Source organism: Daphnia pulicaria, chromosome 4, assembly GCF_021234035.1.
Source record: "Daphnia pulicaria isolate SC F1-1A chromosome 4, SC_F0-13Bv2, whole genome shotgun sequence".
In the NCBI taxonomy this organism is placed as follows: Eukaryota; Metazoa; Arthropoda; class Branchiopoda; order Diplostraca; family Daphniidae; genus Daphnia; species Daphnia pulicaria.
The window spans coordinates 21,153,268-21,177,986 of record NC_060916.1 but is presented as its reverse complement, the minus strand read 5'-3'; the positions used below and the strand labels follow the sequence as shown (position 1 = coordinate 21,177,986).

At 42.4% G+C, this 24,719-nt stretch overlaps 3 protein-coding genes and 1 long non-coding RNA gene across 8 annotated transcripts; all 4 read left to right on the top strand.

The window, feature by feature from the left end:
• Positions 1 to 164: 164 nt before the first annotated feature.
• LOC124335785 (metastasis-associated protein MTA3-like) lies at positions 165 to 4,448 on the top strand. Its single transcript, XM_046789242.1, has 16 exons — positions 165 to 384; positions 510 to 577; positions 635 to 728; positions 790 to 1,211; positions 1,279 to 1,396; positions 1,457 to 1,659; positions 1,722 to 1,869; positions 1,945 to 2,119; positions 2,191 to 2,303; positions 2,367 to 2,605; positions 2,760 to 2,781; positions 2,847 to 2,960; positions 3,029 to 3,265; positions 3,338 to 3,424; positions 3,512 to 3,989; positions 4,140 to 4,448. The coding sequence occupies exons 1-16, from the start codon at positions 357 to 359 to the stop codon at positions 4,222 to 4,224; spliced, it is 2,631 nt and encodes an 876-aa protein (XP_046645198.1). The 5' UTR covers positions 165 to 356; the 3' UTR covers positions 4,225 to 4,448.
• A 1,648-nt stretch (positions 4,449 to 6,096) lies between these two features.
• Positions 6,097 to 17,797, top strand: LOC124337588 (FERM, ARHGEF and pleckstrin domain-containing protein 1-like). Its single transcript, XM_046791633.1, has 24 exons — positions 6,097 to 6,247; positions 7,733 to 7,910; positions 8,611 to 8,938; positions 9,039 to 9,162; positions 9,239 to 9,326; positions 9,402 to 9,557; positions 9,639 to 9,799; positions 9,896 to 9,970; positions 10,035 to 10,132; positions 10,252 to 10,578; positions 14,540 to 14,639; positions 14,802 to 14,949; positions 15,020 to 15,109; positions 15,177 to 15,310; positions 15,376 to 15,457; positions 15,526 to 15,712; positions 15,782 to 15,891; positions 15,955 to 16,095; positions 16,162 to 16,313; positions 16,380 to 16,513; positions 16,577 to 16,740; positions 16,935 to 17,042; positions 17,122 to 17,273; positions 17,348 to 17,797. The coding sequence occupies exons 2-24, from the start codon at positions 7,785 to 7,787 to the stop codon at positions 17,439 to 17,441; spliced, it is 3,279 nt and encodes a 1,092-aa protein (XP_046647589.1). The 5' UTR covers positions 6,097 to 6,247; positions 7,733 to 7,784; the 3' UTR covers positions 17,442 to 17,797.
• A 279-nt stretch (positions 17,798 to 18,076) lies between these two features.
• On the top strand, positions 18,077 to 20,832 carry LOC124337597 (sulfite oxidase-like). 2 transcript variants are annotated; one of them, XM_046791643.1, is made up of 8 exons: positions 18,077 to 18,384; positions 18,456 to 18,796; positions 18,856 to 19,126; positions 19,189 to 19,512; positions 19,574 to 19,776; positions 19,834 to 20,034; positions 20,098 to 20,400; positions 20,585 to 20,832. In XM_046791643.1, the coding sequence occupies exons 1-7, from the start codon at positions 18,305 to 18,307 to the stop codon at positions 20,388 to 20,390; spliced, it is 1,713 nt and encodes a 570-aa protein (XP_046647599.1). In that variant the 5' UTR covers positions 18,077 to 18,304; the 3' UTR covers positions 20,391 to 20,400; positions 20,585 to 20,832. The 2 variants fall into 2 exon arrangements, with proteins under 2 accessions (XP_046647599.1, XP_046647598.1); XM_046791642.1 differs by lacking the exon at positions 20,585 to 20,832 and having other exon boundaries at positions 18,078 to 18,384; positions 20,098 to 20,503.
• A 220-nt stretch (positions 20,833 to 21,052) lies between these two features.
• LOC124337622 lies at positions 21,053 to 24,378 on the top strand. Of its 4 annotated transcripts, XR_006917450.1 has the most exons (9): positions 21,053 to 21,189; positions 21,343 to 21,604; positions 21,682 to 21,987; positions 22,086 to 22,557; positions 22,636 to 22,787; positions 22,969 to 23,210; positions 23,276 to 23,416; positions 23,569 to 23,751; positions 23,827 to 24,378. It is a non-coding gene; the product is annotated as an uncharacterized LOC124337622 (long non-coding RNA). The 4 variants fall into 4 exon arrangements; XR_006917448.1 differs by having other exon boundaries at positions 21,053 to 21,604; XR_006917451.1 differs by having other exon boundaries at positions 21,053 to 21,604; positions 23,273 to 23,416.
• The last annotated feature ends 341 nt before the right edge of the window (positions 24,379 to 24,719 follow it).

Below are 24,719 nucleotides of genomic sequence, written 5' to 3'. Positions count from 1 at the left end.
AAATTTTGATTTCAAGCAATACAAGAGCAATAATTTTTCAAGTTACTAGGAAATAACGCTAAAAATCTAGGATACATTTCTATTTCTTAACAATCTGCAATCCCAATCTGGAGCGCGAGCGGCTTGTGAAAAAGCGAGTTTGATTTGTTTGGTTGGTTCAGAGAAGGGTTCAGCGTCCATCTAGATCCGTAGTGCAATTAAACGCTACCCCTAGCGGCAGCTTGGTGCAACTGAAGACACTTGTACCAAATTGCTTGTACGACCAGTTTTTCACTATTCATGATAATTTGACTATATTAAACACTTTTTGTTGTGAATTAAGAATTACACTAAGTGACGAAGTTTTCTACTGGAAAATGACAACTAATATGTATCGAGTGGGGGGTAAGTGTCTTTATCACATACGAAATGCCAATGACATACGCCGGGTAAGATGTCAAGACTCGGCGCGATGAACAACATTGGTTCGACCGAGTGATATTTATTTATTAATGTGTTGTTAATTTCAGACTATGTCTACTTTGAGACTGCACCCTCCATGCCTTATCAAATTCGAAGGATTGAAGAGTTAAATAAGGTAGGTCAGTGTAATCTTCTTTCACCTGTCAGATAGTATTATTTTGTGTCTATTTAGACATCAAGCGGTAATGTGGAAGCCAAAGTAATGTGCTATTTTCGACGAAGGGACATACCTGCTACCCTGCTTTCCCTTGCTGATAAACATCAAGGTGAGCTTATTAATTTAACAAATTTAAATAATTACTTGATCTCAAAATGAATTTTTATTAGAATTTGTTGATGGTGGAGTAAATGAAAATAATGGTAATGGTACAGCTAAAACCGAACCAATCAGCTCTCCTGCAAAAGCTGTCACATCACCTACATCAAATGCTGATGGTGCATCTGCTGATCCTGATCCTGCAGTCAAGATGGAAACAGAATCAGATGTTGACAATACTTCAAGCAAAAAGGAAGAAGAAAAAACTGTCTCTGTAGTTGAAATTAAAACAGAGAAAGAAGCAGTTGAAAAGGTTGAAGAGAAAGAGCCAGTAGATGAAGAGTTGAATTTGAAACAAAAAAATCAGCTTAATCAAAGAGAATTGTTCCTTTCAAAACAAGTTGAAATTCTTCCAGCAACAAATATTCGTGGGAAATGCAGTGTTACCCTCCTTAATGAGACTGAATCATTTTCGTCTTACATTGACAAAGAGGTATTATACTATTATTAAATCTCTTTATGATCAACCACTTTACTAAGTTCCAACTATTAAATTTTAGGACGCATTTTTTTATACATTGGTGTACGATCCAGTGCAGCGAACTCTGCTAGCTGATCGTGGAGAAATCCGCGTTGGTTCCCGGTTTCAGGCAGAGATCACCCCCCTTATGAAAGAAGGTCAATAACTTTACTTGGCGTTTATATTCGTAAGAAATACTAGCATATATGTCAATACAGGTACGACAGACGGTCGCAACATGGAAGAATTAGAAGTCTTAACGTGGACCCCTGAACACGGGTTATCAGATCGTGAAATAGATCAGTTCCTGGTTGTTGCGAGATCAGTGGGCACATTCGCCCGAGCATTAGATTGTTCTTCTTCTGTCAAACAACCCAGCTTACACATGAGTGCAGCGGCTGCTTCAAGAGATATAACTTTGGTATGTGAACCATTTTGAAATTCAAATATGCATTACATCTATTTTTATTTTTTAAATTTTAGTTCCATGCCATGGATGCACTACACCAGTCAGAATATGATTTAGGCAAAGCAATGTGTGCTCTCATTCCCCCAACCGGTCCTATTTTATGTCGTGATCAAATGGAAGAGTGGTCCGCCTCTGAAGCAAATCTTTTTGAAGAAGCAATGGGTAATATTGAATTTCTGATGTGTTCCGATTCGATCCGAGAGTTTACTCACAATCATTTATTTGGTTTTATCACAGAGAAATACGGAAAAGATTTTAATGATGTTCGCCAAGATTTTTTGAATTGGAAAGTCCCGTCCAGCTTAATCGAATACTATTATTTATGGAAAACTACTGATCGCTACGTTCAACAAAAAAGAGTGAAGGCTGTAGAAGCTGAATCAAAACTAAAACAAGTCTACATACCTACATAGTAAGCAATATTAATACCATACAAATAATTTATTGCATTCGAAACATCTTTTTTGTTTCAATTATTTTTAGTAACAAACCTCATCCCGCTGCAATTGGCCCACCCCTTCCGCAATCATCGAAGAACGGAGCTCACCAAATCGAAATTGGTTTGGGTCCGGGCAAATTTTGTGAATGTTGCGCAGGTAACTCCAATTACAATCGTTTTCGGTCCGGCTTTTTAACCGTTAACACATTTCGTTTTCCAGTTGCAACTTCGGTTCAATGGTACGCATGGAGTCCAAATAACACTGCTTCGTCTGCCGTTCCACCACAAAGCAGATTGTGCCAATCGTGTTGGTCCTATTGGAAAAAGTACGGGGATCTTACCGTATCGAATAAGGCCGCCTTGCCTGCTTCATCCGACGAAGAGTCCAAGAACTTGAGTGGTGGTCCTGAAGCCCTGACATCACGTCCACATCGTTGCACAACTCAAGGATGTGGAAAGGTAGGCCAACTTCTAAAAAAATGGAGATTTTAGTTCTCCCTTCGAAGTTATACATAAAATTTTGTGCGAATTGGGGAATTATTTGATCTAATATGCATAATTTTTCTTTGGCTCGTGGTCTACCGTTTCCTTCGATTCTCCTCGTTCATCGTAGACTCGAACTGCTTTTTATTTGGGTAATATTGTTTCTTAATTATACCTTGATAATAGATCTAATTGTTTTCTTTAAAATTCCATACAGCTGTAACACCTACAACGCGGCTGGCTCGAAGGTTTTCTGCTCACTTGTTGCGACCTCGTCATGCTGCACGATTCCCTTTCCTTCCTATCAGCGCTGCAGCGATCCGACAGGATTGTAAGTTAATCTCAGAGTCCCCGAAAGAAAGCTCTTGGTGAAACTATTGGTTTCTTTTAACCTTGTAGTCCAAATGCGTATGGCTCGAAAGTCACCTGCAGAAGTGCAATCTTGGATGTTGCGTGCCCAAAAACCGCTGGCACCAATTCGTCCTCCCAAACGTATACGCGTCGCTGACTTGACTTTCCGATTGGCTCGTGGTCAGATCCTTCCTACTACGGCTACCTGGCTCATTCTGCCTGATCGTTCCTTGCCCAAACCCAAGCTGATGCGTGAAGCTTTTCCAAAGCCTCCAAAAGCCGCCGGTAAAATGATTTAAACAAAACAAATTTGTAATTTGTTTCATAAACTAACTTGTTGGTTTGGCTCCAACATAGACGGTAGCCTCATTTACGATAAGATCGTCTTGCCGCAGCGTGACGGAGACCGACTTAAAAGGCGTCTGGATGACTCACCTTTGGAAGGTAAGTTTTCCCATTTCATTAAGCTGAAACAGTTAGGAGGACACAGTTATTTTCAATGTCGTGTGTTTTCTTAATTTTCGTCTTAAGGTCCCCCCTTCAAACGATCTGCTCGTGAGAGTCCCAGCAATGTTTCTCCACTCTCCGTTTTGGCTCCACTGTCTGGTCTGGCCATGGGAATGAGCGGAAGTCCAACGCCCATCAACGCATCTCCATTTCTACCCAATTTATCTAGCATTTCATCTCTACCAATATCTTCATTGCGACCTAATATTCCGTCAGAGCTCTATGTCTCTGCTTTGACCAATTCTAGCGGTCTTGCTCCCTTATTGCCTGGAACTAAGGGCACTCCGTCACCGTCTTCCGCTATCTCGCCGACAGTAAAGCCCAGTTTGCTTCCGTCCGCTCCGCAGTCACTTACCGCACCTAACCTACTGGCCGGAAGAGGTGCTCGCAGCCATGGATCACGCGGCGGTCTTCATGGGCATTCGGGCGGAAGAATCAAGCAGTTGCCCACATGGATGGATGCACCTGATGACCTCTTTTTCCATTCGACTCAAGTTACCAAGTGAGTGAGACGTAGCCCGATAGTAAGTTGAATAGCCGAGATAACCCTCCGAGCTCTAGTCACCTAGCATCTGTCACCTGGCGTTTGGGATTTTTATCGCTTGTCTGCATAGTCTGGTTAAAATTTACATTTTCTTCTTGTCGATTACAGGAAACTTCGACGCCAGTTGGCCACACAAGAACTCCGGCGGGCTGCACGCAAACCGTGGCGACCATTGACCCCTCGTAAAGCCTGAACAACCCCCTTCGTCTCCCTCCCACCCACCTTCCCCCTTTTTTTGCTGTAATGCATCTCCCTTATCACCCTACATTTGCCTGCCGTTTTCAATTGTTGTAATCTCTTTCCCCTCCCTGATGAATCAAATGGGTCGGCCTCTTTACGAAAACTGGCGTCATGATATACTCGACACAAACTTCTTTTTAACAAATTGCTTCATCATTACATGTAGCATCATCATTACATTCGTGTCTTTTTCTTTTCGTTGCAGATTTGTTGACGTTTTTATGGAAATTGAAAATTCCTGACTGACGTTGCCTCCTGTTATCTTCAATCCGTTTTTTATCGTTTATTTCGGAAATCTTTTCCAGTATGGGGCTGATGGGTGTGTCCGTCGTAAAGATAAGATGATGGCCGTAGTGGAAGCTGGGACCCCTTTATCAGCAGTGTGGTTGCCGCTTAGCAGTGGTGGTCCTGGCATTGGTAGGTTTACGGTGGTTTGTTTATTGGCGGAGCACACACTTGTCCGAGCAAAAGACCTAAGCTTCTTTCCATTCGCCTGTCAGTCGTTTTCAAGAGTTGAAATATAGCTGCAATGAATTCCTCCCATTAAAATGCTGAGGCAAGGGGGGGTTTGGCCCGTTGTGGCATTTGTTTCGGTCGGCTCGGGAGCGATGAACTGAGGACACACACTCCAAGTGCGTAATGCGATAGGATTTTTCGGCTTCGTGCATGGGTTAGGCATGGTTGGATCAAGATAAACATGCGAATAGATCAATGTCCTGCTGTCATTCCTATCGAAACAGTTATTTATCAGCATTTCATTGAGGATCTGGTTATCGTTTTTGCCATATCGTGAATAGTGAGCTGTTGGTTTAAATCACAAACTCATTGAAACTGAGATTATATCGTCGCTTGTCACGCGTGCCTCTGTTTGAGACACGCCGCTTTCCCGAAGCCAACCAAGTAGAAATATGAAATGACGTTTCCTCCTGTTTGGCTCTTGCGTGCTCTAATGCTTTATTCCCTATGAATGTATTCCGGATTTTTAAAAAATGTCATTTCATTAAGCCGACTCCACCTCCTTTGACGCCCAGAGTCCAGCCGGGTGGGTATTGAAGGGATGTTGTTTAGATGTGTTGATTGATGTTCTGCTCTCTTGCTTTCCAAAAATAGTAAGCCAGCTCATACAATCGTCCACACACACGCGTGCGCACACGTAGGTAAAGAGCGAAAAAGGGTCCCCCCTTCACTGCCGGAGATGACGGGAGTAGAAGACGAAAACGCAAGAAAGAGAAAGCGTTGTAACATATTTTCTTGTTGGGTGGTCCGGTCAAATGAAATAACTACCACTAGATGTCCAGAGAGAAAGAGACCTGCTGGATGGAAGCTTGTAAAAAGTAGAATAGAATCGATGTTGGTGGCCGGCATATGAAGAAGAAGCCAAGCGGGAGGAGAATGTTCCCGGGTCATTCCCGGACTTTTGTAACTTCTGTTGGGAGTTAATAGCTACCGAAAAGAAAAGAAAAAGAAAAAAAAAAAAAAAAAGAACCATTGCCCGCAAGGGTCAGCAACATATAGCCTTTAGCTTGGGAAGATCTCCAAGACGTGCCAACTGTTTTCCAAGACACTCCATATTGACCGCTGACGGATGACTTTCTCGTTCGGGTGCGTACATAAACTCATAAATCGAGATAAGGGCGTCTGCTCGCAAACCGAACCACAAACCGAAAACATTTTTTGAACCTCTTGGGTCTGTGTTCTCTGGTCTGGTCTCTGCACCTACTTTGGCTTGTGTGAGTTGAATGAGTAAATGAAGAAGAGGTGTTCCCCCATTCGACAAATACGACGAGCTGGCAACAGCGCCGAACCGACTCTGTATATTTATTGGGTAGGGGACTGGAGGAAATTTCAGAAGGGAGAGAGAGAGTATAGAGTCGGTAGTGTTTGGTGTGTCAAGCGGGATTTTGCACTCATTTCCAATGGTATTCATCGTCCGTGGATTGTGTGAGCCGTTTTGACTTGCATCATAATCGTTCCAGGTACGTTGGTGATTTCAAAATTGCAAAATACCTAGAGAATATCGATAGAGAGCCTCCGTGTCTCACAGCTGCAAGGAGCCTGTCACAATCCCCACCCTTTTCACCTGAAGCTTGAGCTCTACCGCTTTTCGTTACTGTGCTTCAAATCCTTCAATACTTAAGAAAGTGGTGTAGCCTTGTTTCTTAACAGGATTGTTTTTCTTCTCTTTCTTCAGGAGGTGAGGAGTTCAACTAAAGGAAATTATTCTGTCAATAAAAGTGTCTAGCCAGAAACTTGCTTGCAACGATATTGAATCCTTGTTCCAAGTTGCAATTGTTGGACCAGGTTCAGTTAGTCCAGCTAGCTTAAAGGCACATGTTTACGAGTGATCAAAGCTGCACCAACCTGATGGTGATGTTTACACAATCACTCAACAAACAATAAGGTCCCATATTAAGCCACTTTCAGATTGGACCCCTCTCTTTGTTTATACAAGCACCTGCCTCAGCTGGATATTGTTTATCGTCAAATACTAATAATATTGATATAAGGAAGCTAATGGCCTGAGAAATGTTGGGTATTACTGAAAAATCACCAAATGATAAGAAGCAGTTTGTTGATTCTGAGGTGATTAGCACCATAAAAAAAAGAGATAGAAATCCAGCACAAACTGCAATTAGTCATCTAAAGTGAGTGACAGCTATTTATCACAATGTGGACGAACATTTGCGTCTAATATTGCTCGTTTCGAAGTGATAGAAAACATTTTTTTCCCTTCGTGGTCTTTATGAGACCTTAATTTGTCTGGAAACCTCTAGTAAGGTCCTCATTCTCACGCAGCTGCCACGGGTGATACGTCTTGTCTTTTCGAATGCTTCATTTGGCTCCTCACCAATGTTTTTTCCCTCATCTGTGTCTCTCCCCCCCCCCACCCTCCCATTCAGCCTCCTTTTGCTCTTGTGTCGAGCGTGAGAGAGGGGGGAAAAATAAGTCTGAAAAAGAAGAAAAACAAGTCAAGTCTCAGCATGGAAGTAACGCTGAGCTCACACAGCACACAAGTCTCGAAAAGCAATCACCCGATTTTCCCGGCTTCGACGCCGGCTATTTTTAGTTTGGCAGTTAACACGGTTCACTCCTCCTTCTGTCTTCTGACGTTCTACACGCGCGTCCGCCCCACGAAAAAAAGCTGTCGTTGTGTCAACCGGAAAGACAACTTTTTTTTTTCTTTTATATATTTTTCTTTTTACATTTTTGGATGTGTCCCCACTCTCCCGACTCTGAATTGACTGTTTCCCGTTTCGGAAACCAATCGAAAAGAAAGAATTTCTCAATCCATCTTGTAGACGGCATTCAATCTCGGGATTCTTTTCATCCCGAATGTTTGCGTAGGCCTCGACACTCTAGTGCTGCTGCCGCTTCGTCTGTCGTTATGTTTCGGGGGGGACTTTTGTGTGACACGTCGATATCTGCGATGTATAATTGATTATCTTTTTGTCTTTTTACAGTTTGATTGTAGCAAGAAGGCTCATCACTAGCGGCTGAAAGAGAATTTCAGCCATGGATGGAACGACAAACGAGACCGGCCGGGGTGGCTCCTCTCCCAATCTCTCCAAGCGGTCGAGCAAGATTCTCGTCGTCCGTGTTCAGATGCTCGATGACACAATCACCATGTTTCAGATTCAGGTAAACGAGGAAAAATAAAAAAGAGTTCCCGACTTTCCCACCCTTGTCGAGACCACAAGCGTTCGACGGGGAAGAGGAAGTGTCGCCGGAGGAAGTTGGGAGGTCAAAGGGCTAATATCAGGACACTGGGGGGTGGAATGTATTAACGAACTTTTTTTTTCTTTCTTCTTCCCCTCTTTCTTCACGTGGAGTTTGGTTATCCCTACTGTGTGTGCGGGCGCACGATCGTGTGTGTTAAGCACACTACCCAATTAAAATTTACCTCGCCTACAATACCCAATATGGAGTTTTCTCCTCACTTTTTTTCATTTTGAAAAGAAAAACCTGTCGAGTTTTTAAAACTCATCATGTGAAAATTCTTGATGCTTAAGAGTGTAAGATTGAACGCGGGAAACACCCATAAATTTCCACCCTTCTCCACCCTTGGTTTTGTGCCCCCTGGGCGGTGCACGTGATTCAGGTCGGATAAGCACGATACGGCGTTGGCAACGGCCAGGGAATCCAGTGCAATCAAGGAAGTGTTGAAAATGGTGATTTCCTTCATGCGTTGAATCCAGCGTGCATGTCGATGCACGCGACAGGCTCCATTTTCGGCTACCCCCATTGTTAAATACATTAAGAGATCGATACTATTGAGGGCGATGTAAAGCTTCTTCTTGATTAACTTTTGTGTTTTTCTTTGTTCTTTTAAATGAAACAGGCCAAAGCCATGGGCAGTGTGCTCTTTGAGCAGGTCTGTCAACAGGTGAATCTCTTGGAGTCCGACTACTTCGGATTGGAGTACACCAGTTCGGAGAACGTCAAATTTTGGCTCGACTTGGAGAAGCCAATGAATCGACAGCTGGAATTATCCCTGACTGACCCGCTCCTGCGTTTTGCCGTCAAGTTTTACGCTCCAGATCCCGCTCAGTTGGAGGAGGAATTCACTCGCTATCTCTTCTGTATGCAAATCAAACAGGATTTGGCTCAAGGCACTTTGCAATGCAACGACAAGACGGCAGCTCTCATCGCATCATACCTGGTTCAAGGTGCGGCATCCCTACAACCCTGACCCCGCCCAAATGACGTGGCATTCAATTCGACGTTCTATAAATAACATACATGTTTTGATATTGATTTCCGCTGCAGCTGAATGCGGCGATTACGTGGCAGAGGACTATCCCGATCACACGTATCTTTCGTCTTACAGATTTGTACCGCATCAGGATCCGGAACTTGAAAGGCGAATCATGGACAACCACAAAAAGCACATGTAAGTTTTATTACTCAATGAATGTCCTTAACCATTAGTCGGTACTGATTAAATGTGGGCCGGGGTGTTTCTCTAGTGGACAATCGCCAGCCGAGGCAGATCTGAACCTTTTAGAAACGGCCAGACGATGTGAACTCTACGGCGTCAAAATGCATCCGGCGAAAGTAAGTTTTTCATTACTTTTGGAATGACGTAACGCGTACGCTGTTATTAACTTTTTGTTTTTTCGTGTGGGAAAGGATCCTGAAGGTGTGCCATTGAATTTGGCAGTAGCTCACATGGGAGTTTTAGTCTTCCAGAATTTCGCCAAAATCAACACATTTTCCTGGGCGAAAGTGAGAAAGTTGTCGTTCAAAAGAAAGAAGTTCCTAATTAAACTCCATCCGGAAGCGCACGTACGCCAAACTTTTCGTTTTATTTTTTATCTTTGTTCCTTTTGTTTCTCCGGTAATGACCAGTAACTATTGGACTTGCAGGGAAATTACAAAGATGTTGTGGAGTTCTGCTTTGAATGTAGGGACGAATGCAAGAATTTTTGGAAGAAATGTGTCGAGCATCACGGATTTTTCCGTTGCCCGACGGCCAAAAACGAGCCGCGCCCTAAACCGGGTGTTTTAAGCCGCGGCTCGTCCTTCCGGTAAGTTAGAAACTTCCCTTTTTTTTTAACCCTGTAAATAGACTTGACGACCTTACGACATTTCCTCTCTTGTTTCTGGGTTCACCCTCCGTTTAGGTACACTGGACGCACACAAAAAGAGATAATTGAATTCGTCCGGGAAAACTATGTCAAACGGCAATCTTTTCAAAGGTTTGTGCTTCCGTTTTCTGTTTTGATGCGTTCTGATGTTTGACCGTTATTGAATTTGTTACAGATCCCAGTCCTTCCGGCATACAAGCCCCCTCCATACCAGTGGAGTGGGTACGAGCTTATCTGTTCATCCGCTCCTGCCCGTTGGCGACAATGTTATCGGTAAATTATTTTCCCCAAATAAATAAAGGGCTTGTAGTAGCCGTGTGGTTTCCTGGCAATTATATTTTGATCGAAAAAAAATACTAAAAATCCATTTTCTTTTCTTTCTATTTTTCTAGTGGCAAACGATAGTATGTCGTGTGGTTCGGTAGCCGCCATTTCAGATTCGCGAGCTCGAAGCATATCGACGCCGGAGCGGACGGAAACTGTGGATGTGCACCGTTCGCGAGAGCCGCGATCGATGAGCAGCCATCGGGATGTTGACGTTGAAAGAGAGATGGAAGTGGAATCGCCCATCACTTCCAACAACTCTGCGTCATCTTCCAGCCCGCATCATCCGCCCTATCACTATCACCAACAGCCGTCGCAGACGCCATCCGGGGTCTTCCACTCATTGCCCCGGACGGCCGGTTCATCTTCTTCAGCGCTGCCGTCGCCCTCAGCAGGTCAGATCCAAAGTCCATGTTCTAGTCCCAGTCTAACAAACGACCCCGACCGAGGCAGCCCTTTACCCGTCCCCCATATCTCATCCATGCAGCTCTTGCAAACCAGCAGCGTTAGGTCACAATCGCAGAGCGGTGGTAGCCAAGATGATAATAGCATGTGTTCGAGCGAGTACACAGATCCCAACACTTTCCCAACAGAGGTAGCGGTCGGCAAGGACATGACCAATATGACCATTTCGGCTCTTGAGGATCCCGTCTCGAGGGACTCTTATGAGCTGCTCTCCGAGTCTGAACCGATTTTCTTCTCCCCCGATCGCCTCATGAAGGACGAAGAAGTCCCCTACATCCTCCACCGTCGGCTACAAACCTCAAAGATTTCCTCCAAGTCTTGCGAGACGGTTATCAGACTGGAAGACGCAGGAGGCATTGGCGGTATGGGCGGTATGGGCCTAAGGGAAGAGGCTAGCGCAGATGCCGACAGTGTTTCGTTTCATTTCCAGCGTAGCCGAAGTTTCCGTTCTCTGCGAGAGAAGACGTACCGTGAGAAACCGCATGCTCTGTTCGCTCGCGCCAGGCTAGTCGAGATCGATTTGAACGTGATCGACCCCCAACCGCCCGCTATTAAATCTCTATTCCGTCCGAAATCGATCGAGTTTGTCTCGTTTCAAAATCTTCCCCCTCCCGACGCCTTTAGTAGCCGAGACGATACGGTTGATCCCGTTCTCGTCGACGACGCCAATCCTCTCCTTGTCGACGTTGAGTTTGTTCCCTCGCATTTCACCTCGACTGCGGCCGAACCTTCTTTCCCGTTGGTGGTTGACGTTGACAAGGAAGAAGAGCACGAAACGTCTGCAGACGAGGACGACGAGGCCGAGGAGGAAAAGATGTGCAGTCTCATGAGCCAAGTGGAGGAGGAGGAAGAAGTGCCAGTCGCGACTGCCACGTCTTCTGTGAGCGTCGAGCATCCAGTCGAAGACCAGGAGTCGGCCATAAGTTATTTACCGGCCGAGACTGAAGATGACGAGGCTCTGACAGCCGACGATGTCCGCGATGTTGATTTTGTCTATCAAGACACGTTGAGTAGCACTAGTCTGGAAGAGCATCTCATATCCGAAGACCAGATTTTCGAGTTTGTGAACGAAGAAGACGGCCTTCCGCATCCCGACAACCATCAACAAGGTATCGAAAGTATCTACGACAGGATGGCGAGTATCGAGTACGTCTTTCAAGCTCACGTCCTGTCACGTATCAGCGAGCACTCTTGCGACTCGAAACTTTCGTCGGACGATGGCGGCTGTGTGGACGTTCACCAGGAGCAGAACAACACGATGAGCGATGTTAGCAGTAGCTTTAAAGCGTCTGAAGCCGCCGCCGCCGCCGCCAATGCCCAAGTCGACGAAGCCAAAGTCGATGCCCAAGTCGAAGAAGCAGCAGCAGCAGGCCAAGACGTCCTAGTCGATGATAGCGCCATGCCTCTCTGTTGCTTACCCCCGCCGCCTTCCTTTGAGGAGACTACTCCAGTCAACGAGACAGTCATTTTCTACCCTCCTCCCTATCCGATGACGATGATGGACGAGTTCCCTTCTCCTCCCAGTTCGATTGATAACCTGCCAGACGAGGAATCTTATTCCGATAGCTCCTCGTAACACACACGTATGCGATCAACACACACACCACACATATATACGTCCGAATAACACATAGAGACATTCTTGCTTCCTCAACACTCCTCGGTCGGAGATCTCGTCTTTTGATTATTCATGATATTTATTCATGGAAAAAACCAGAAACAAAACCAAAAAAAAACGCGGTGTATTCGTTTGTAGCATGAACGTCCATCTCCTATTGATATTTCTTTATACGACTATTTCCCTTTCCAAGTTGAATGTATTATTCGCAGACAGCCAACATGAACAAAACAAAAAAAAAGTTGCCGGCCAGACTTTCTCCCCCACCTCCTGCTCTTTTTTTATTTTTAATTACTTCTTTTGGGTTTTTCTTCTTCTTCTTCTTCCTCTCATTTTTTGTGTTCGGCTTTGGATTGATTGAGTGATAGATTGTTCGGTAGGTGTCAGGTCGTTTTATCGACTCGGTTGTACACGCTGCTTGAAAACACACCTCCTTCTTCTCATTATGTCTATCTTTCCTCTTCGATTTCTTTGGCGGTTACGGGGGAGGTGGTGGGGCTCGGCTCAATGCGACATGGTGGCGATCGGCACAAGCTTTTGCTGTCAATTTTTTTACTCCATTTATTTCTGATTGATTTTCAGATTTTCTCTCTTTTTTTTGCATGAATTGAGTGGGGGAATGGAATGTTTATATGGAACAAATCCTATTTTTTTTTATTTGTTTCCTCTCGTGTCTGTTAAACATTTTTAAAAATTTTAAAACAAGAATGTATGGAATCGTTAGATTGGTTACAAAACGAAAAACAAGTCGAGCAGAGATTCCATTTGGGCGTAATGTTTTATAACTACCTATAGGCCAAGCGGCGTGGCTCCGTCAAAATGGGCTCACCCTGCCTCGATCTCGACCGGCCCACTACGGCCATTAATGTGATGTTCTTACCAATGAACACGTCATCTCTCTAACTCTTCGGAATATTTAAAAAAAAAAAAAGAAAAAGAAAAAACTTACACAAAGAAAGAAATGAAAGTTTGACGGAGTGTTTCTATTATTACCGGTGTGTTGAACTGTGCCGCCAACGCGTCGCTCCCCGGTTGAATCATCTCCCCCCTGCAACCCGTTTGACCGTTTTATTTTCGTTTCTTTCACATTCTTGCCAAAGGAAAAAGTGTCGTACATTCTTTTTTTCGTGCAATCTTTTCTTTTCACTGTCTCTTGAATGGAAGCTGTACGCGGATAATGACTCGTGTTTCTAATTGTGGGAGTATGTGAATAATGGTGGCCCGACTCCCTTTTCGAGAATGGGAGGAGTTTGGATCAATACCAATCTCAATCAGTCTTCTAGTCGTGTTGTTCCATAGTCATCGGTAGCGCATTCCATTGTTTCGTTTTCTAACTCGTTGGACAAACTTTCCCCGCCTCCTGTTGGTTCTATTATTTTCCCAACTCCTCTGTCTTGATTAGACTCAATCTTTCTAAGAGCATTAACGACTCCCTGTGATTGTTTCGATCTTTTACGATTTGACGAACTTCATTGATCAAGTAGCGAAAAAGAAGTTTTCATCAAACTCTTCCCCCCTCTTTATTCGACTAGAGACTTTCAGCTCCCTCTTATAATATAGTTTTGTATTCTTTGAAAAAGTTGTCTCAATTGTAAGAACTTGCAATGGATCCCCGCTACTTTAATTATTTTCTTTTTTTCTTTTTAAGCGAAAGTCGCAAAAAAAAGTCAAATCATTTAAAGTTTATTTATTTTCCTTGCGTTTGAAGTCTGGCCGGTTTGAATCCGTTTTATCTTGAATATTTATTTTTATCATTATTTTCGGAAATCCCCGTTCGGTTTATCTTTCGAAGAAACGTTTCCCCACATTTAGTCGACCTAGAGTCATTGATATTACACATCTAATTGCTCCCAACCGATGAAGGTTTTTATAATTCATAAAGGAGAAGAAAAAAATACTCATGTAATAGTGTCATAGTGTACCCTTCTTTTTCGGGAGCGGATTGCTCCCTATTTGTTTGTTAACGGGAGATCCTGATAAAAAAAAAAGAAAAACAAATCCTGTTCAATACAAATCAATGAATTGTAACCTAGCGCGTCTGCTTTCTTCTCTATTCACTAATCTTTTTCCCAAAATGCGAACTAACATGCTTGGATATTATGGCGGGTGAGTGCTCTCCGTCTCAATTTAACCTCTATCAATGTCGTGTCGTATGGTACTCGTTCCTTTCCCGTATTTAGTTTAGACTTATTAGCCGTTTATGTTTGTTGTGTTTCATTAGAATGACGATCGTGAAACTAATTCTATTTTTATTTTTCTGTTTTTATCATCAGATGAGGATCTGGTTGCTGGTCAACTACGTGAAGAGGAAGAAGAAGAAGAAGAGCCCCAAGTAAAGGAAACTACCGAACCGGTTCATCAAAGCAAATCACCGTTAGTGTCTTTTTGTTTTGTTTCTTTTTTCTTTTTTTTTTCTTTTTTTTTCTTTTTTTTTCTTTTTTTTTCTTTTTTTTTCTTTTTTTTTCTTTTTTTTTCTTTTTTTTTGCGTTACGTTTGCAATGTTTTCAATTTCGAAATTTTGGAATTTTCTTGTAGGAATGGAGTTGCCGGGAAACTACCTTCTCCCCCTCTGTCGCCGTTGTTGGGACACTCGATTGAAAACAATAACAATATTAATAATAATATTGGAAACACATCGGCGAAATCCAGCAATGGGCCTGTGGAAGGTGAAATGCGCCGAAAGGTATAGACTTGTAATGTTATCCGGGGCGTCGGTAATCTTGATGTTAACTTTACTACTTGAAATTCTACAGCGCCATCCAACTGAAAAAGCCTATTATATCGCCAAAGAGTTACTGATGACTGAACGAACATACAAGAAGGACTTGGAAGTTATCGATCTGGTAAATTGCATCGTGGCAAAGTCATTGTTTGTTGTGCTCTTAATTATTATTTACTTTGTCTTTCTAGTGGTTTCGTGACGAACTCAACAAGGAAGAGTATATGCCGGAAGAGGTGCTGACTCTTTTGTTTAATCACGTTGATCCACTCTATGAACATCACACCCTTTTGCTCAAGGAATTGGAGCATCGCATGGCTGCCTGGTAAATTCCCTGAAAATTTCTTTTTTTCTTTTGCTAGAAGTTGTTTTCTGACTTCTGTGTAACAGGGAAGGCCGAACGACTACATTCACCAAAGGGGATGTGCATCGCATTGGAGATTTGTTGCTTAAAATAACCAGTAAATTGGAGGTATAATTAATTTGAACCAAAATTCCAATACGAAATGCTAAAACTACATTGTTGGTTTTTCTCTTTAGCTTTACAATCGCTACATTGAAAAACACCGTCTTATTCTGGAAAAATTGGAGCAGTCCTTCAAGCGGAATAAAACATTTGAGCAGATTTATCGCGACTTTGAGACACGCAAAGTTTGCTACCTCCCTCTAAACACGTTCCTGTTACGACCACTACAGCGCATCCTGCATTATCAACTCATTGTCGAACGTAAGTTCCAATAGCCAGTGTACACAAAATGTACGCACCGTTCTATTGGTTTTGTTTTGTTTGGTGCAGGCCTTTTGAAGCACTATGAACCAAATCACATTGATTATAATGACTGCACGCAATCCAGAATGCAAATGGAACATATCATCACAAACATCACTCACAACATCCACGCTACAGTAAGAAAAACGCAATTTTGTTACTTTTCATGTCAAAACTTTAATTGGCCTTTCTTTTTCCAGGAAAACTTTGTCAAACTGGTTGAATTGCAACGAGACTTGGTCGGGATTGATAATGTCGTTAACCCCAATCGTCAGTTTCTCCGTGAAGGTTGCCTTCAAAAGCTCTCCCGCAAAGGATTTCAACAGCGCATGTTCTTTTTGGTATGTTTCTTATCTTGTTTTGATTGATTGAGGTATGCGAGTGCTAACTCAAACCTGTTTTTACAGTTCTCTGATGTCCTTTTATACACCAATCGAACTTCTGGTCCGCAACTGCAATTCAAAGTTCATGGACAGCTCCCTTTGCGTGGTGTAATGGTCGAGGAAAGCGAACCCAAGATGGGCAATCAATTTTGCTTCACCATCTATGGAGGAAATAGGTAAAATACATTTCTAGTTTTCAAGTTATTCTGGTGAACTTACCAAGATTTCATATCGCTTAACAGGGCCCTTTTGGTAGCTGCAAATTCGCAAGAAGAAAAAGATAAGTGGCTGGAAGACCTTGTTCAAGCCGTCCAGGCAGCTAGAGAACTCTCCGACGATGCGTCCAGAATAAATTATTTTTCGTTGAAATCGTGCAGTAAGCTAGCTTTATATTCCCTTCAATTAACGTGGCTTGCTTAATATATCACTTTCTTGACAGGTTCTTCTGAAGAAGTGCTTGATAAAACCGGTGCTGCCGAAGATTCAAGTGTCGGCACCAATGGGAAAGAGAGAACACAGCAGCAAAGGAGTAATACAACAGTTCATGTTTGTTGGCACAGAAATACGTCTATCAGTACTCGAGATCATCTCTTGGCACTTGAGGTATTTTCTATTCCTTTTTTGTGTGGGGCTTTTTTTATTCCTTAGTTTGTTAATTGAGTTTCTGTTTGACTTGTTCTGACACCAAACAAGCTGTGAAACGAATTCCTACTTATAATATTTTGACGCCAATCCATTCGTTTCTTTTTTGAATATCGAACAATTAAATATGATTCTTCAATTTTTTTAAATTTCAGAATCAGCTTAGTGGGTACCTCCTGCGTAAGTTCAAAAACAGTAATGGTTGGCAAAAGCTCTGGGTTGTTTTCACCAACTTCTGTCTCTTTTTCTACAAGACGTTTCAGGTAAATATCGTGAATACTCAACAATTAAAAAGATTTTCAAATATTGATAATTACTTTTCTTATTTCTGTTCTTTGTTAGGATGACTTTCCTTTAGCCAGTTTGCCTCTGCTTGGTTATTCGGTCACGTCACCGAACGAGAGGGATCACATCCAAAAAGAATTTGTTTTTAAACTACAGTTTAAAAATCACGTTTATTTCTTCCGAGCCGAAAGTGAATACACCTTCAATAGGTAAACCAAAAAAAAGCTCGATTACTTGGTCTTATCAAATAATAAACGAATTTATTAATCGATTTGAAAAATAGATGGATGGAAGTAATCAGCAGTGCTACTCAGCACTCTGGGCGATTACGTCTGTTCAGCCGGAAGGAAAGTGAAACGGTCTCTCCACGTTTTTAAATGTTGGGATTCTGTCTGTCAACAGCGATCCATTTAACGAAGCCGATTGCCATGCATGTTTTATTTCCCATCAACCCTCCTAATTGACTCAAAATAGTAACTAATGTATTGCTTTTTAATGCCAAGCACAAAAGTACTGTGCAGCTAGATGGCAAGCTATCCATAACCTTTTTTTATTATTACTCTGTTTTTTTTTTGTTTTTTTTTACTGCTTCGTATGCTGGTTACCGATTTTAGAATCATCTTCCTCCCCTATTTTTCATCTAACTTGACAAGTGTATTGATTTTTAAACGAAATGGTGTAAATAACAAAGGCCATCGTTAAGGTGACATAAATACACCAGATATTCTCGAAATGAACGTTTTACTCTACGTTTTTGAACGAACATTATTAAATTTTTATCGAGGAAATGCAGTTGTCATTTTTTTGGGCCATGCTCAAAAAACTATTTCAAACCGCCGATCAACGATAAGCCGGCGGGTAAGAAATGTAAACATTCAAGCAAACGATCCTGTTTTTGTTTTTTCTCTTTATCGGAAACGAAATTATCTTTACATTTCCTACTCAGTTCCTACTCATTCCATCCAACCAATGAAAAGCGGTCCGGTGAACATACCCATGCCCCAAAGAAGAGCGTCTTTAAAAGGGGGCGTTTTCGTTGAGCACCTGCCGCACGAAAATGCGCTCGCCTGAATGGTCCACAGTAGGGCTTAGCCTGTCTTCTTATTGCTTAGTCACCGTGAATATGGAAAGCTAGTGTTTTATGGTTTTCCAGCCTGTAGGTATATAAATCTCCTCTGATTGGCCTTAGTGCGCAGTACGATAAAGTGAGATTAATTGAAGTGTGTTGAGTGCTGAAAAAATGTTGCTCAATCAAGTTTATAAAGGTCGTATAGTTTTCTCTAGATGTCAAACCAGAAAATCATTTGGAAAAACTAGTTGGTAACATAATAGTTTAAAATTGGTTTCCTTTTCAAATATTTTCTGATATTGTGATCATATTTTCTTTCAAGGTTAAGAACTCTTTCCACTGGCACTGAAAGATCAAACAGACATGAATTCAATGAAAAGGCTCAATTCGGCAGCTCAAGACTTTTAATGTTGGCAGGGCTTGGTGCTGCTACTGCTGCTGGATTTTATTATTATACAAAATATAACCTTCCTAAAGTTCTGGCTCTTGAAAATAAAGTGAAAGAAAGAACTGCATCAGAAAAAGAACCAGGAAGTTATGTAGATGGATTGCCAGTTTATAGTTCTGGTGATGTAGCCAAACATACAGATGAATCAACAGGTGTGTGGGTTAGTTACAAAAGTGGTGTCTATGACATCACTCCTTTCATCAAAAGTCATCCAGGTACCATAAAGTTGATCTTACTTGTTGTGTTAGTTGTGGCTAAATTTAGATGTTTTTAGGAGGAAATAAAATTCTACTTGGAGCTGGGGTTTCTGTTGAGCCATTTTGGAATCTCTATGCTATTCACAAACAACCAAATACCTTGGCATTATTGGAAGAGTACAGGATTGGAAACCTGACCAAGGGTGAGGAGGTTGATGCTATGATGAACATGAGTGATCCATATGCGAATGATCCTCAACGTCATCCCGTTCTAACAATCAGAACTAAGAAACCTTTTAATGCCGAAACTCCAACCTCTCTGCTAGTGGAAAACTTCATCACCCCCACGTATAAAGCGTTGTAACCACGTAAACGTCATATTTCTCTCAAGTTATTTGTATTTTTTTTAGTGAATTCTTTTACGTTAGACATCACTTCCCAGTTCCAGACGTTGATCTTTCAAGTGGCGACTATTCTCTTGAAATAGTCAGCGATGATGAAAAAAAAGGTCTCAGTCTGAATTTGGACCAACTCAAGACTGCCTACGCGTCACATAGTGTCACGGCCTCTCTGCAATGTTCGGGGAATAGACGATCAGAAATGAATCGTACCAAACCCACAAAAGGTTTGGAATGGGCCCAAGGAGCGATGGGCAATGCGGTGTGGAAGGGGGTTCGTTTGAGAGACGTGCTGCTTGACCTTGGCATTAAGGAAAGCGATGAAAACGAGCATCGGTATGTATCAATTTAATGTCTGTGACAGAGTGTCACTCACCCCAGTTAATTTTTGCAACAGGCACGTCGAATTTGAGGGATTGGATATAGATCCAACCAGCGCACCGTACGCTGTTTCTATTCCGTTAAGTAAAGCTATGGATCCTCGAGGTGACGTCATCTTGGCTTACGAAATGAACGGCGAAACACTTACTCGGGATCACGGTTTTCCGTTGCGAGTCGTCGTGCCTGGAACTACTGGCGCCCGTTGGGTCAAGTGGCTGAGTAAGTAACCTTGACAACCTTAGATTCGAATTTTTCTTCTAGTTCTTCTTCTTGTAGCCCGAATTGAAGTTGCAAGAAATGAGAGCCAGTCTCATTGGCAGCAAAATGACTACAAGAGTTTCAACCCGTCGTCGGACTGGGACAAGGTGGATTTTTCCACAGCCCCAGCAATTCAAGAAATGCCCGTCACCAGTGTTGTCTGTGATCCTCAAGATGGAGAAACAGTGGAACTAAAAGACGGAAAACTTAAACTAAAAGGTATGAATAAACGAACATAATTAATCTGATGGTGGATCGTTTTATTGATTTTTCGTTTGAAAGGTTACGCATGGAGCGGTGGTGGACGGGGAGTTGTGCGAGTCGACATTAGTCTCGACTCGGGCAAAACGTGGCATGTTGCAGAACTTCTTGATCCAGTTAAACTAAGTCGACAATGGGCATGGACTCGATGGCATGCCAATTTGCCTGTTACGGCGAAAGAAACAGAAGTCTGGGTCAGAGCTGTTGACGCCTCTTACAACACACAGCCAGAAGGAATGGAACACATTTGGAACATGCGGGGTGTGTTGGCCGTTGGTTACCACAAAATCAAAGTTTCGCTCAAAGCAGATTGATCATGACAAAGTAAATATTCCTTTATAACCCTCTTATTGTGTTTAATTTCTCAAATTATAATGTTGTTAAAGATTCTCGCTACAAAAAAAAATAAATGAAAATCTAAGAAATATCTTTTCAGTTGACTTCTTCTTTTCAGTGTATCTGTTACATAAATAATAATGTAAAAATTAATTTTAATATTTCTATTTAGTCGACGAGATCAGGATAGTCGGTGAATCAAACGTTAAGTCCAGTCGACAATCTACGGAAACCTTTGCGACCACATTTTTTTAGTACTCGGCTAATTTATTTATTTATATTTTAGTTTTTGAAAAATTAAAAGAGGTATAAAAAATACCGCTATCTAGCGGGGGTAGTAAAGATGCTAATGTGCCGCGCGCTTTGCGTTGCCCAGGTTCCCCAGGGCGTCTAGGAGGGCATGCGATGTACGCATGCATCTAGAATCACCGGTAATATTCAAGATTATTTATGAGTGGAGTGTTGCTTCTCTTATTATCTGGTATCTCTTTTGCGTTGGCCGAATTCTTCAACCATAAGGGCACAAATATACGTACCTCAACACATCCTTAATAATTAATGAAGGCAAGTAGTTCTTTTTTTTTAAATTTTATTTTCGGGTGGCATTTAACTAACTGTTTTTCTTTTCTCAATCTAATAGTAAACGAATGCAGAGTCGCGACTTTCCTGCTGTCCTCTGTTCCACACGTTCCACTGCCACCAATTAGATATATGGTGTCATTAAACGAGTTGTTTTGAAAACCCAAGAGTAATGCTGTTTAAACACACACACACTAGGTATTTTAATTTGAACTAAGCCCGCTTTTCTCCGAGTCTGAAAATCGCGAGTTTTTTCTTGAATATTAAGCATCATGTCGTGAACTCATAAAATGAAAATGTTTTGTGTTTGTAAACGGCTGACGGTTGGGGGTACCGGGTACCCCTCTCTAGTCTCTACATCTGATGGCTGGAGCTACCCTACCCCTTTCTGACGGCTGGGTGTACGGACCCTATCCTTCCCGGACCCTACCCTTTCCAGAACCGTCAGGCCGCTAGGGGCGCTGTGACGGCCGGGTGTTCATCCGTTCCGTCCGTCGTCCGTGGATGCTAAAGGCTGTTACTAGGTCTGCATTTCTAAAAAGCCGACTGTCCTTCAAACGTTCGAAATGGCAGATTTATTCATCCACCGAAGAAATGACTCAAATGTCAATTGGTATTTTTTTAAAGTGAATATAGTTTAAGCCATTACCATTTATGATTTGATATTCATTTTGATATTGGTTTTTGTAGACCCATCCCCATCCCCAGCAACCTGAAGAAAGAAAAAGGCCAATTTCCATGGCCTTCAGAGTTCAGACTCGAAGGTCGCAGAGATAATTACGTAAAACATGTTATGCAGTGGTGTAGAGGTTGGGTGAGAACGGGAAGTTTTGCATCATTATCAAAAAGGTCCAACAGCCGCAAGGCTTGAGAGGAGGGGTGAGAAAAAGTCGTATAATATGATGCGAGAGAAAAGTTGACAGGGATCAGTCGAGCGAGTATCTCCGACCCGGCAGCAGCTGCATTCTTCGTCGTAATATCAGGTCACAATCACGGGTAAATATTCTGTATTTCTACGTGGAATTTGTATCAATTTATATTTTTTCTATTTGATAATAAGTCCGTTATTGTTGAATATTTAATATTTTCTATAGTTAACTATGCTGTCGTGCTGCTATGGGTTGTTGTATCGTCGATGGCTGGGTCGACCACTGATGTACCGACGTCTCCTGAGTAAGGCGGATACCAAACCGCAACGCCACCGCCTTACTACACAACAATATACGCAACGACCAGATACTACACCGAGGTAGCACTGTTGGGTTTACAGTTAAACCACCAAGGATCCAGATTATTACACCACAACTTAAGCTGCTCCTCGAGCTACACTACCAAAGCGCTAGAATACTACGCCGAGGCACCTACTGAGACTACGCAACTACGTATGTTGTCCCAACCTACGACACCGAGGCTCCAGCTTATTACATCACCAAAGCTGTCGTAAACTATACTGGAGCGCCCAAGTACGACAGAAATCAGTCAAGATAGCTTCTCGGACACCCAACCCCGTAGCTCCGAAGTTTTGAATAAACTTCGTTTGAAACGGTGGTACGACAAAGAGTGAAGGTAAGCTCTTTATTATTGTAATTTTGTGGAATATGTACTTATGACTTGTTTTCCTTTCTTGTCTGTTTTTCGAACAAGACGAATTCTACTGCAATCGCGTCGAATTGTGAAAAGCAAAGATAACACATTCGTACGTGTACACCGCGCCGTTAAACTTGACATTGTCGGTCGGCAAGCCTCACTTGTCGATGGCCGTACCATCACCTACGACCAGTGCGTTATTGCCACAGGTGAACATTTTATTCCAAACAAAATTCGTCTTTAAAAGTCTCAATAATTACACCTTTATGGAATGTTGAATAACTTTGACAATCTTCCTGCTTGATAGTATCTGAGATTCTATTTATACTGCTAGCAATTTATTTCTGTGGTTACGAATCACTCTAAAAATGGCCTTCATTTTCTTGTTAGGTGGCAAACGAAAATCTTTTCCAATCCCTGAGTGGTGCCCTTAAAGATGCCTACGAGCACGTCACGCTGTCCCGCAACATCGATGGCGCCGCTAACACATGCCGAGTCCTCTAAATATTTGAGCCAATGGACAACCGAGAAGGAGAAAGCGGAAAGTGTTAATGTGTTGCCCAAAGCTAATGTTGAGGGTGCAATTTTGGAAGATTACAAGATCGCATTGACCTTAAACGATGGTCAAAAGGGTAAACAGTTATTTCAGTACATGTAATTAGCGATGTTAATTAAAATCTAAAATTTATTTCAGCAGATTTAAACTGACCATGTCGTCGCTGCTGTCGGTTGGGACGCAAACATGGATTTGGCTGTCGCTTTTGGCTTGGAAATAGATTCCAATTTTGGTGGTTATCGAGTCAATACCGAACTTGAAGCACGATCGAACGTCTAGTTGGTAAGAATCCTTGAACATTTTATTTTATATTAATTGTAGTATTTGTGATTAAAACTTAATCAACATTGACTGCTCTGATGTTCTTGTTAGATGAATGAATTTCTTGTTAAATTAGATTCTAATTATTGGGTTTGGACTTTATATTTTATTAGGCTGGAGATGTTGAGTTCTTTTGTGATATCAAATTGGGTCGTCGTCGCATGGAACCTTACCACCATGCTGTTGTATCAGAGCGATTGGCTGGAGAGAACAATACTGGCAACGAATCGTGGATGAACAACTGCAGTGCACTGTCACCAAGTGCATTCTTCGTCGTATTATTAGTACGCAATCGGGTAAATATTCTGTTACATGGACATTGTACATTTGTCAGTTATTTAATATTAATATTCCAATTATTTACCGCCCAGTTAACTATAGCGTCGTGCTGCTGTTGATTGTTGATTGTCCGGTATGGCGGATACCGAATCGTAATGCCGCCGCCTTACTACACAATAACAGCATACGCAATTACCAGTTACTAGACCGCCAAGGCACCAGAGTATTACACCACACCTTATGATGCTACAAGCTACTACACGAAGCCCTCAAGTTTAACTTTGCCCCGAGTTACATCAATAAGGAGTTCGACTACTACACCGTGGTTTGCAAGTACTACACCACCCAGGTATTGGAGTCCTACACGACTACGTATTCCACCCCAGCCTACTACACCGAGGCCTTAAGTACTACTCTCTGCCCAGATACTACACCGAAGCTCCAGCTTATTACGTCAACCAAGAGTACCACACCTAAACGCACAAATACTACTTTGCCCCGAGCTACGCAACTACAACTGAGGCGGTCCACTATTACGCAGCAAAATTCTTACTACACAGCGGCTGCTCCTTCGTACTACGTTGATCCGAAATACTATGACTCAAGTTTGCTACACCACAACCTACGCCACTCCTAGCTACTACACCGAAGCCCCCAAGTACTACACCGAAAAGGCCGAATATTATGCAACCGTGAATGCTGCCTCAGTTTACTACACCGAGAAACACAAGTATTAAGCTGCTCCAACCAATACCAAACAGAGGTTCCGGTTTATTTCACCACCAAGGTCACCGAATATTACACTACAACCAACGCTGTCCCCACTTTCTACAATAAAGTTCCAGAGTATTACTCTGCCACGAGTTACCAAACACTAAGGCACCTGAATGTTACACCACGACCTACGCTTCTTCATTTGTCTAAAGTGGGGCTTTTAAATACTAGCCGAAATTTCAATTTTACTTAGTTGTGTTCAGATATGTAC

Coding starts and splice junctions, on each gene's coding strand:
- LOC124337597 (XM_046791643.1), top strand. CDS start 18,305: ATGTTGCTCAATCAAGTTTATAAAGGTCGTATAGTTTTCTCTAGATGT. Junction 18,797..18,855: donor TTTCATCAAAAGTCATCCAG/GTACCATAAAGT, acceptor AGATGTTTTTAG/GAGGAAATAAAATTCTACTT. Junction 19,127..19,188: donor GAAAACTTCATCACCCCCAC/GTATAAAGCGTT, acceptor TATTTTTTTTAG/TGAATTCTTTTACGTTAGAC.
- LOC124337588 (XM_046791633.1), top strand. CDS start 7,785: ATGGATGGAACGACAAACGAGACCGGCCGGGGTGGCTCCTCTCCCAAT. Junction 9,163..9,238: donor GACAACCACAAAAAGCACAT/GTAAGTTTTATT, acceptor GTGTTTCTCTAG/TGGACAATCGCCAGCCGAGG. Junction 14,950..15,019: donor AAGGTGAAATGCGCCGAAAG/GTATAGACTTGT, acceptor GAAATTCTACAG/CGCCATCCAACTGAAAAAGC.
- LOC124335785 (XM_046789242.1), top strand. CDS start 357: ATGACAACTAATATGTATCGAGTGGGGG. Junction 1,397..1,456: donor CACCCCCCTTATGAAAGAAG/GTCAATAACTTT, acceptor ATGTCAATACAG/GTACGACAGACGGTCGCAAC. Junction 3,266..3,337: donor AAAGCCTCCAAAAGCCGCCG/GTAAAATGATTT, acceptor GCTCCAACATAG/ACGGTAGCCTCATTTACGAT.